This window comes from Sinocyclocheilus rhinocerous, unplaced genomic scaffold (genome assembly GCF_001515625.1).
Source record: "Sinocyclocheilus rhinocerous isolate Xijiao unplaced genomic scaffold, SAMN03320098_v1.1 scaffold1956, whole genome shotgun sequence".
NCBI classification, from domain to species: Eukaryota; Metazoa; Chordata; class Actinopteri; order Cypriniformes; family Cyprinidae; genus Sinocyclocheilus; species Sinocyclocheilus rhinocerous.
In genome coordinates, this window is record NW_015638932.1 from 743276 (window position 1) to 755938 (window position 12663).

Below are 12663 nucleotides of genomic sequence, written 5' to 3' on the forward strand. Positions count from 1 at the left end.
GACTCATATTTCAGTCTGAAAGTCAAACATGTTTAGAATAACATTAAAGGACAAGAAATAATGATAATCATTTTCAGTTTTTAGTCGAATCCTTAAATCACATGAGGTTCTAGTTGATGCTTTTAAAAGACTAAAATGCCAAAAAAAACAAAAAGGGATCAAAAATGTACAGCTAAATACAAATCGCTCTGTGTGTGCACCCAGATGTTTTGTGTTCCTCTCTGCTGGTATTAATTTCTATTAATGGAATCATCGCTGTGCTGAGCTGTCACCGTGGTGATAAGTTGCATCCATGTAGAGAGGCCATGATATATCTCCATCTCTCTCACACGTTCTTTTTCTCTCTCCATCCTTCCATATGCACCTTAATTAAAAAGTGCTGTCACCCGCGGTGAGGAAATCAGCACTGATCCATTCATCCTTACCAAAGCTTTCTCGCTCACTCTCTCATTTCTCACGAATCTCACTACCATCTAAGCACTCACCAAAAGAGTCCAATACATATTGCATTTCATTTTATTCCTCTCACAAAGCTTTCACAGGGCGTTATAAGACATGAAATATAGCACATAAGTCATATTGACCACTTTCATGATATTTTATGGTCTGCTTTTTCCATATAGGTATATAAAGACATGAGGGTCAGTAAATAATGACAGAATTTTCTTTTTTGGGTGAACTATCCCTTTAAAGAACATTGAATTTTTCATTTTCATGGCTGAAACTTCTTGGTTTTACTTTTTGGAACAGGTTCCACGTCTTTTATCGCTTTAAACCTTTTTTTTTCTTTAGAGAAGATCTACAAGCTTCACAAACAAAACTGTTAGAGCATCATAAACCACAAGACAAGCAATTGGACCAGAACTAAATGGTATAAACAGCAATACAAAACATAAATATTCAATTAAAAATTGCATGTATTAATAGAAATCACAATAAGCAACTAATAAATCCTATTGACCACTTTCATTATACTATTATGGTCTACTTTTTCCATATCGGTTGTAAATAATAACAGAACTTTCATTTTTGGGTCAACTATTCCTCTAAAGAACATTACATTTTTCATTTTCGTGGCTTGATTTCACTTTTTGGAACAGGTTCCACGTTCTCTACATTGCTCTAAACCTTTTATGTTCTTTAGAAGAACTACCAAGCTTCACAAACAGCACTGTTAAAGCATTATGAACAATAAACCAAGATGAGCAAGTGGATCAAAACTAACTGGTATAAACGTCAATATTAATAATTACATGAATTAATAATAAACACAATAAACAATAGTTAATTCAACCAACTTGGCTGTTTCCAAGAAACAATGAACTGATGATTGCTAAATTATCATTGAATTCAAATGCTGTACGGTCACATGTGTCCATGCATCAGCTATTTCACATAGACTTCTAAACTAATCAGATTTTAGAGATTTTATATTGCACTTCATTCACCAATTCCCAGTGTACATCTGATCGTGCATCATGAATTTTACAGTTATCACTCACCGAAACTTCTGCGGTGCCCTGATTTACAAACATCGATGTGTCACGTTGTCTGTCTTTTCTCTCACACCCACACTCATGCTCCACTAAAAGCTCAAAATGACACTAACTATAGAAGGGGCTGTTTCAATTATTTATGCTATATTTTTAATTCCTCCTCAATTCCCATCAATCCAGGGAGTTCTCAGCACCCACTGCCTCCGCAGGGATTGATCCGGTCGTGGTTTCCTGGCCCCAAATGCAAATTTCTGACCTTCTTTTCGGAGCTGAAACTGCTAGCTTCTGCATAGATTAGTACTTCTCCTATTCATGAAACCCAGAAAAATAGGATGAAACAGCATACACAACCACTCGGGGTGCTGTAGATGAAAAGAAGATGTGTGTATGTGTGAGTAGATGGGTGTGCGTCTTTCTGTCTATTTGAAGGAATCCTGGGGAGAACTAAGTGCTTTGTTTATTCACATAAAGTATGTATGTATCTATCCTTTAATCAGGTTTGTCAAGCTAAACAGTGGACACACACAAAAGCTGTCCTAAAGGAAAGCTGCCAACATAAACGAACATCACTATTACTAATGTTCATACTAGTGATTTGAACCAATTTTAGCTAAACTTGTACTTTTTGTACAACAGACATGAACAATAACTTAAACTGTGCAGCTTAAAGATTAATTCTATAATTTTTCTAAGCAATCAGACGATACAATGGGCAAAAACATCCCATAGAAGGACCAGAATATCACAAAGACTTGAAGGTGGGCTCTTTTCCACTAAGTAACCACCAAAAACATCAGCAACACTATAAACCACCCAGAACACCTCTGAAACCTCATAGCAACACCTTGGCAATCACCCATTACACCCTAGCATTAATGGCAGTGTTTTGCATGTGCAAAAAACACTCAAAAAGAGTAAAAATGCAGCTTAATATGCATTCTGTCACTTTGTTTTCCCAAAACTAAGGTAAATATATTAGATTTCAGCCTCTAAATAACTTAAAGGTTCCTTAAACATAAAATACACAGAAATAACATAATTGCAAACAGGTTAAAATGCATCAATGCATTGATCTTAAACTTTTAAACAGGAGAAAACACCCTGGAAGGACTCGCTGAGAAGGTTCCAGATTTGAGGGCAGTGTTTGACAAGATGTGAATAAGAGGTTTGAGTAGGAGGCACAAATAGAGAGGCAGGTGAAAATAGTGTTTTTGAGAATAAAAGAAAACGTGCCACTGCTAAGACACTGTTAACACATGGACAGTCTGATATCATTCTATGTGGGTCAACATGTCACTTTTTGGCCAGGACAAAACAAAAAACTGAGAAGGGCCCCTAAAGGCATGGATCTCACACAAGAGATGCTGTGTCTTTGTTGTCCATAATTCAGCACATTGTGTTGCGCTTTTTGCAGTTGATGCCACGCTGGGAAAAGGGGCGTTACAGAAGTACCTTTGAGAGGACTGCATGTGTGCAGTTTCAGGTTGCGGTCCAAATGGGTTTTTCAACACCCAAACTAAAAATAATGGCATAATTGTCTGCAACAAGATATGGGCTCACAAATCAAAACTGTTTACATAAATTACCCCCACGAGTAAATACGAAAACAATTATCAAACAGTAATTGCAGACGTTGCTAATAATCACAGAAAATAAACAACAGTGTAAAATGCCTATTCATCTGCTGAACTCTGCACTTCAAACTGTTGCCATTATTGAGCCCTATTTCTAAAGCTGCTTCAGTTTAGCCACTTTAAAGTGGTTATTCCTCTGCAGAAATATAATCTGCAATGCCACCGCACCCATAAACCAGCTGCTCCAGGGATGAAAGTTTGTAGCCTATGTCAAGAGCAATAACGCAACAATGGCAGAGAGCCTAAGTCAAGCCACAATGTCATCCATAAGCAAGTAGGGTTCATTCATTCGCAGCTGCAACTTTCAATTATTTGAAGACCTTTCACCACTAATTGTAGCTGCTTCATCATTTTTTCTCAACCTGTTGGCCTAAAACTGCAGGTGCTGCTGCACTGTAAATAAATATTCTTTGAGAGGGCTAGGCATAGATATGACTATAAATTGCACAAAACAACATCATTAAGATGTATATTATCACAATAACTCCGTAACTATGAAGACCTATTACACACATGCTTATTTTCCCGTAATAGCTGTTCCCGTTAAAGTTAACGATGTAGCCTATTGTTGACGATATCTGTGAAAACAATCTCTCGTGAAAATTTGGACGCCATTGTGTTGTTACAGCCTTATCACTTCTGATTATTTGACAGCTTCTAATGAAGCATTGTTTTGCTATTCCGGAAATGGACGAAACACGTATCAATTAACAAAAACGTACATATACTTACGTGTTTTGTACGCGTGAAGAGGCGGGCTGAAAGTCGCGCGCTCTGAAGTCCGCTCGCGCCGTGACTCCGTTTTCCCGTGAAAGCCCAACAATGACCGAGAACAAGCACGTTTCAAAACGTGGTCAACTGCTGTTTACTATTGAACGGTGAGGGACCAAATATATAAAGACCCCTTGATCGATTTTTTTAAAGAAATGCCTGCATGGCTGTCAATAAATTTCATCCGCGGATGTTCTTCTGGTGTAAACCTATAGTAGCCTATATTTTAAAGTAGGCTACCACGTAATTCAACAAATATCATACATGCATATCCTAATAATTCATTTGCATACTATAGGCTGCTATACGTATCTTCTTCCTATAGCTACCATATCATTCTGCCATGATATCGACAGAAGCGCAAGAAACTTCACATAACGGTTAATTCAGATGATCCTACGTGGTTTAGATCCCCAAATCATGTTCTCGTAACGCGAAGTCGTGGTATTTCCTGGGAAGGTTACAGTGAATATGGCTTGATTTCACGTTCGGATTTTTTGCTGTTCTTTCTTAAAAATGGTTCTCTGTATTATTTAAATAAAGACCCCTTTGCTTTGTCTACGTGGTTCTTTATAGAGAAGGTTATTGGTGTTTACATTATGGGTATTTACATCTACATTATGATTTGAAGGAACTTTTTTAAAAGTTAGGTGACATCAAGCTCGAAAAGCCTGTGTGGTTGTAATCGGAATCTTTATTTATTTATTTATTGTGAAAGTTGGTTACTTTTTATTATTAGCCTACATATGAACTACATTACAGCCCAGGTTGTCCTGGAAAAGTTGTCCAGAAATGATCTAAAAAGATATGTCTCAGCAAACACTAACAACGCTCAAAGAAAGTGTTTCCCATTTATTTGTGTGGCTGCGCCTTATTAAATATAAATCTGCTCCTTTTCTCCACTAAATAAAACCAGAAGCTCTTCTTTTCTCAGCATGGTTTGCCTGGACAGCAGAAACACACGTCGCTTCGCCAGGAGAGAAATCTGTTTGCCATTTGCGGATAGCCTCACTAGATGGGAATTTAGACACATATATACCGTTATGAAAGTTAAAGAGGAAAAACAGACAAACTTACTTTCTTTTGCGCTGACTTTCAGAACGAAGCAAAAAATAAATGCAATTCCATGGTGAGATATCCAGAAATCCATCTTTCCAAACATGCGCTGCCTTGAAGAAGTGACCTGTGTTCAACTAGTGATCTTCTTCAAAGAACAAACGGCGTTAACACAGACTGAGAAAAGAAAAGAAAATACGCCTTTTTGTCTTTGTAGTGCTTAGAATTTCATATTCAAGGGCAGTTCTGTTGAGCCAATTGCGCACAGCAAATGCAAACTGTGCATGACATTATCTATTTCATGTAGGCTATTCATAAAGTCATGCTTTGTCGTGAAACAGCCTGTTTTTCCTCAAATAAGACTAAATTAGAGGTCTTCAACTTTATTCCGTTATAACGCCGTCACGGATTTGCGTGCGTTATTGCGCTCCATTGCCTGATCGGTCTCCGATGGTTTGATAGCCTATGGGTTTCCGCAGGGATCTCTCCCTTAATCGTCCGCTTAAAACACACTGCCCTCCGAGTTTAAATGTTCTGCTATCTTCTTGCTCTAGTAAGTCATTCAGTCATACTCGGGAGGCACCAAGTTTTGTCCAAACTGCCGGACAGGAGTGGAATTGGTGTTGCGCACAGAAGCGTGTTGAAGCGCACTGCTGTGCTCGCGCTGAGCTGTGGCAGCGCGTGTGGATGTGCCGGAGAGCGCGAGTGTATGTGCGTGCGTGAGTGAGTGAGTGAGTGAGTCAGTATGTGTGTAATAGCATTTCTGAGCGGCGCAGCTATCGCATTACACTGAGCTTTCTTGGCCCGCCTCCCCTCAGTCACTGATTAGAGAACATCTCTCTCTCTCTCTCTCACCGCTGAGAAGTCCGGTTCATTTTAGCGAGTCGGCTCGTTCAATGAACAGATCCATAGAATCGGTCATCGCTCAAAAGTTATCACAGAGGTTCCCTCGCGGCGTGTAATTATTGTTTTTGTTGTTTACAGTAGTTCAATAAACACGAGCAATTCAAGCATTTTATTAAAAGATTATTTTGAACAAAATGATTCGTTTGTGAATCATACATTTCTCTCGCGTTCTAACGCTGAGTCAGATTCATATGCGAATCGGTTCGTTTCATTGTACCGTTTCATTCATAGAATCGCTCATTGCTCAAAAGTTACCACAGAAATTCCAGTAGGATGCAGCAGCATGTTGTTATTATAGTTGTTGTTGTTGCTGCTGCAATAAATACAAACCGTTCAAGCGATTCACTGAAAGAATTTTTGTTGTTTACAGTAGTTCAATAAACACGAGCAATTCAAGCAATTTATTAAAAGATTATTTTGAACAAAATGATTCGTTTGTGAATCATACATTTCTCTCGCGTTCTAACGCTAAGAGTCAGATTCATATGCGAATCGGTTCGTTTCATTGTACCGTTTCATTCATAGAATCGCTCATTGCTCAAAAGTTACCACAGAAATTCCAGTAGGATGCAGCAGCATGTTGTTATTATAGTTGTTGTTGTTGCTGCTGCAATAAATACAAACCGTTCAAGCGATTCACTGAAAGATTCGTTTAAAAAGATCCGTTGGTGAATCATCCCGGTTTCTTTTGCGTTCTAAGTTGTGAGAGTCGGTTCATTTCCGTGAAAAGGTCCATAGAATCGATCAGCGCTCAAAAGTTAGAAGTGCATGCATGTTAGAACTGCTTTTCTGCTCATTATACAAAAAACATCTGGTGAATGGAGCAACTGATCAATCAGAAGTAGCCTATTGTAGCTATGTAATAACTTTTATCACTATTCAAACGAGAGAAACGTTTCCAAACGAGATACATTTTGTCAATGTTCTTTCAAGTCGTGTGATATTCGAATGCATAACCGTTACCAAACAATGATTCATTTGTGAATCAAACATCAGCTCTCACTCACACACACACACACACACACACACTCCCACAAAAATACAGTGCATGTTATTTTTGGATTTTGACTGGCTATATATGCAAGTCTTAAAGGTATATTAGCAAAAATGACGTTTAGAGGGTGGAAATGGTCAAAATAAGTGCATAAGTGCTATATTACGGCTGTTTATGGTGCAAGAAACGTTTCTGATTATAATGCATGGTGTCATTCTTGTGTGTTGTGATCTGTTTTAATGTACAGCTTTACCTTCACATCTATATAATGTTGCCTGCAAAAATCATATCCATCATCCTATCTTCATGGAAAAGATTCCTTGTGAAGCTGATTTTCTGCATTTTGTCTGTCTGTGTAGTATATGTGCACATGTGTGGCCTAAACAAAAAAAGAGACTAACCCTAGCATTTGCTTGACAAGTAACCTATTCAGTGAAAGTGCTTTCTGCTATATTTTCTTCACCACAAAATCATTTTTCAAGTGTGTGTGAGGAACAGAGAACCATGTGTACAATCGGCCATCAGGTCTGTCTCACTCAACACCCCTCTCTTCACAGGAGCAATGGCAGGGCTTCAAAGACCATGAGGTCACATCCTGTTTCAGGCCATAAGCTTCTGTCGACTCTGTTTGTTTAATCCACGAAAAATACGTCTTTGTTTTAAATGAAGTTTGAGCCTTGCGTTTTTCTTACTATACCACACTAAGGGGCCATTCACAAAAGAACATTTTCTAATGTCATAACGTCCTCATTGAATTCATAATAAAAACAAAAAATTGTAACAATCTAAAGATGTCGATCTAACTCATAAAAACTGCTAGAAAATAGCCAAGACAGAATGTAAGATGCATCCTCTGTGTAAAGTACGTATGATTTAATGAATATGTATCAGTTTCTTCATTTCCTGGTGTTTCCTTGTGCACTTCTTTTCCTTGTGTTGCATGACTGCATAAACACACATACACAATGTGTGTTTATTTCTTGTGGCATTGCAAGCACTCGGGAGAACGTCGGTATCAAGGTTATTTTCGCAAACGAAAACTAAAACTACGACTAAAACGATTGATGAAAAAACAATTTCGTAAACTGAAATAAAATAAAAACGTCAAAATATTTGAAAAACTAAAACGAAACGAAACTAACAACAGGTATTGAAAACATGATGAAACCATGATAAATTGTACAAATTCAAGTTCACCTTTCTAGGAAGGTGGCTTGCACGCAATACAAATGTGAAGTTCACAGTCTTGCCCACGTAATGGTCATCATGATATGAGGAAATGTGTGCAATGCACAATTACATGAGGCAACGTGGCAATGTTTATTTCATGTAGGCTACTGCCATAGCTCAGAAATCTCAAGTAATTGCGTGATTAGACCTGCAGGGGGACAGACCTGACCACAGGACCTGAACAACATGGGTCGTCAAGGGCAGAGCATGAGCATAGCCAGAGCTGTCGACCTTCACAGCAGTTGGACTAGATTAATGTCTAGTGCATAGCCATTCCTTCCTGATGAACTAACTTTTCACAGTTTCTTATTTCAAAAAATCTCATCTGTTTAGACAAAGATACATTGAGAATTTTGTTTTTCTTAGACATTACTCGCACACAATGCCTATGTTCATAAGCATACTAACATAATATTCTTATTATTTTTGCAGTATATACACATTACTAGTCAAAAGTTTGGAATTATTAAGACTTTTTAATGTTTTTGAATCTCTTATGATCACCATTTATTTGTACTGTATCCCAAAATACAGTAAAAACTGTTATATTGTGAAATATTATTACAACTTGCAAACTGCTGAATAAAAGTAAAAATTTTTTTTTTAATTATTATTATTAATCTTTCTTACCTCAAACTTAATTTGAATGGTGTAGAATGCAATTTGACTTTCCTTTTCCAGTGTGAGAACTGAACTGAAATTAATTACAGCAGTAATATTTTTTTTTTACTGATAAAAAGATAATTTAATAATTGAAAGATCATTTCGATGATAACTAGATGGCATTCACATGCAGCATGACAAGATCATGTGACAACAGTGTAGCATAAAATTTCAAAGGTAAATCATTGAATAATGCCTTCTTTATATATATATATATATATATACAAATTTGAAAACGATGTTAAAATAAAACTAATTTAAAAATTCAAAACTATATTAACCTTGGTCAGTATTTACGCAAGCACATGAGTCATAGCTGCTCCGTAATACTCAACATTAAATATCCCATTCGTACAGCCCTCTGCTACGTTATTGCCCATCCACACGTCCCATTTCCTCTTACATGCAGGAAGAGGAAATGGGGGCAGCTCATTCATGAACTGCTCCGTTGTTTGCGACAGAGGTAGCTGCAGGTCGGAGTAATGGGCGTGGCAAAAGGTGGAGAGCCAAAAGGTGAATGCTACAACAGAAACTAACCCTAACCAATTAGAAAGACCTTTATCCATGCCCCCTACCTTTTGGCACGCCCTAATCTTTCGCTACGCCCACTGCTCCAGCCTGCAGTTATCCCTACTTGGGTTGTTTTGAAGCGCTGCTCACTTTATTTAGAAATGGTAAAATGGTGCTGCCGTTGTCATTAAGTCTCGCAGTCCGGTTGCAACCAAGCCATTAGAATATGCCTGCTCTAAAGCAGGGGTGTCAAACTCAATCCCTGGAGGCCCGCAGCCCTGCAGAGTTTAGATTCAACCCTAATTAAACATTCCTGATCCAACTAATCAAGTCCTTCAGGCTTATTTGAAAACTACATGGTTTGTGTGTTGAAGCAGGGTTGGAACAAAACTCTGCAGGGCTCCGGCCCTCCACGAATTGAGTTTGACACCATGCTCTAGAGGAAACAGATGAAGATCTTTATATGAAGAGAAGAATCTGAGAAGCATCCGAGAAAAGCATTTGCTCTCCATTTAATCTCATTGCTTTTGATGGAAAACAATTGAGACATTCAAGAGATTTCACCTCTGATTCAACTGATTTCTACTGGATGATACTCAAGATAATATTCTGCATCTGTATCTTAACAAAAGAGTTCACTGAGAAACACAACCTTGATTTCTGCTAAACAGGCTCACTAGACGGCAGCGGTAAATCATTGAATAATGCCTTCTTTATATATATATATATATATATAAAAATAAAATAAAACATTCAGTGAAGTATTTAGTACCACATAGTTTCACACTAAAGCCACAACATTCATGTCTTTTGTGCAGACCACACAGTTTAAGGATTTAAGGTGTGTTTCTCAGCCCATTGGCACAGGCTAAATGAGAACTGTAATCTAAGGCTGAAATGTCATGTTTCTGGACCGTCGGCCACAGAACAGAACCACCCCACCCAAGCCAAGCTGCTCTACAATCAAAAGATCTAAGTACAGACACAGAGGTTTTTTAATGACACAGCAGAGCTATGCCATGCCGAAAATACTTCACCAAGAATTGCTTTTGGGAAGGCCTTCACAACAGGAATTTACAGTAGTCAAGTGGAAGGACGTTTTCATGCAACACAGCAGTGTGTTTGACATTCAGTTTTAGTTCTGATGACTAAAAGAGGCCAATTTATTGGCTTTGTTTTGCTGGACTTTGTTAGTTATTATGCATTTATGCAAATTTTAGTTAACTTTAAGCAGACAAGGTCTGGGTACATTTCCTGCCACAGTTTAAAAATCTAAAATAATGATAAAAAAAATGCTAATGATCATCTCAGATATTCCTGCCATACATGTTCAAGAGCCAGTCCATCATATGCCATTTATACACAAAAGATGTTCTTACCTTCTTAGAGTACTTATTATTAAGATACTATATTAAAAATATACTAAAGTGCATGTAGTGTTTTTAGACACTTAATTGCATGTTGTTTATAATTAAATGAAAATGTATTGCTTTCCAAATACTCTGCACCAGGTGTGTCAAACTCCTGGAGGGCCGCAGCCCTGCAGAGTTTAGATTCAACCCTAATTAAACATTCCTGATCCAACTAATCAAGTCCTTCAGGCTTATTTGAAAACTACATGGTTTGTGTGTTGAAGCAGGGTTGGAACAAAACTCTGCAGGGCTCCGGCCCTCCACGAATTGAGTTTGACACCATGCTCTAGAGGAAACACATGAAGATCTTTATATGAAGAGAAGAATCTGAGAAGCATCCGAGAAAAGCATTTGCTCTCCATTTAATCTCATTGCTTTTGATGGAAAACAATTGAGACATTCAAGAGATTTCACCTCTGATTCAACTGATTTCTACTGGATGATACTCAAGATAATATTCTGCATCTGTATCTTAACAAAAGAGTTCACTGAGAAACACAACCTTGATTTCTGCTAAACAGGCTCACTAGACGGCAGCATTAAATCCTATTTTATACTTTTATTCTGCATTTTAGCGGTCAAGAGCAAGGTTTTTCAGCATACAATGCTACATAAAACCAAAAGTGGTATTTGTGGCTTTGACAACAAATGTGACATTTCAGCTTCACAGATTTCAATGGAGTGTTTCACTGAGCGTTACCAAACAACAGTGCGCTGAAAATGTTAATCAATCAATAAAGAATGGAAAAGTAAGAAAACATTAGAAAGAAGTACTATATTTGCTTTTCATTCAAATAGCACAAACTGAGAATGAACTGAGAATGCGATGCGTGACTGGGTCACTTTCACAGGGATAATTGAAAAGTGGTGAGGAACAGATGTGTGCTAAAGCCCTGGTTGGCGGTGGTGCTGTCACATTAAGAATACAAATGAAAGAGTCTGTAATCTTTATTGGAGATTAGCAGCAAAAAACACACAACCCCAACCATCACTCTCTCTCTCTCTCTCTGCTGGACTATATTCTTAAAAGTCATTCCTACCAGGATGTCTGTAATCTATATTGGAGATTAGCAGCAAAAAAACACAAATCATCACTCTTTCTCTGCTGGACTACAGTTTTAAACGTCATTTCTATAAGGATTCAGATCTTGGAAAAACCTGTCTCAACAAATTTATACACACAATGTCCCAAAGACAATACAGAACACACAAGCACATTAACTAAACCAGATAACTTTTTAAAACTTTTTTTATTTGATTTATTTGCATTATTTGAGCTTAAGAAGGACAAGGTTTCGGACATTACAAATAATTTTTGATTAGTTGATACATTTTGATTATGTGAAATTCCCCTAAGCACCAGACTTAAGTTAAACCTGGTGTATCCAGGTACACCGAAAATTATCCTCAGGTGACTTTTCTGACTGCTAGTCGCGATAGCTCTTACCACACTGGGGAACCAGGCCTTAGACAATTCAGTTAAGAATTACAGCAGGATGTCTCGCCCCCTATAACACTATCACTTGGGACTAAGATCTCTAGTGTTCCACCACACCTGCTGTGCAGCAGAAACAGACAGACTCCAGACAATGCCTTTGAAAATGCTTTAATCATGGCTGGGAGAACCTCATTCCAATCACAAAGAATCCTCCCAACAAAAATAATACAACAGTTTCTTTAGCATAGGTGCATGGCAAAGAGGACATGATTCATTACATCATTTTTCTCTAATATAACTGGTTATTCTTATGTGCAATTTAGCAAACTTTTCCTCTGTTACAGCCAAAACAAAATGTTTATTTATTTACAGGGGTGGATTTAGTGATTTGGGGGCCCCAGGCAAAATATATGAATGGGGCCCTATGTATTTGGACACATTTACAAATTTAGCCTTGAGGTTCTTTTTTTGTTCTGATGCTTGCTGCTGCATAATGGTGCCCCACAGTTGTGTCCAATGTTTCTACATTTTTCATGTACATGTTATAATGGCT

The 12663-nt window shown here is 37.8% G+C and overlaps 1 protein-coding gene across 1 annotated transcript in view; it reads right to left on the minus strand.

Annotated features, from left to right (window-relative positions):
- Positions 1 to 5667, minus strand: part of LOC107750056 (neuropilin-2-like) — a 90813-nt gene extending 85146 nt beyond the window's left edge. Inside the window, exon 1 of the mRNA XM_016565314.1 lies at positions 4979 to 5667. Within this exon, the coding sequence (XP_016420800.1) occupies positions 4979 to 5063 (85 nt within the window). The 5' untranslated portion in view covers positions 5064 to 5667. The remainder of the gene's footprint in view (positions 1 to 4978) is intronic.
- Positions 5668 to 12663: the final 6996 nt, after the last annotated feature.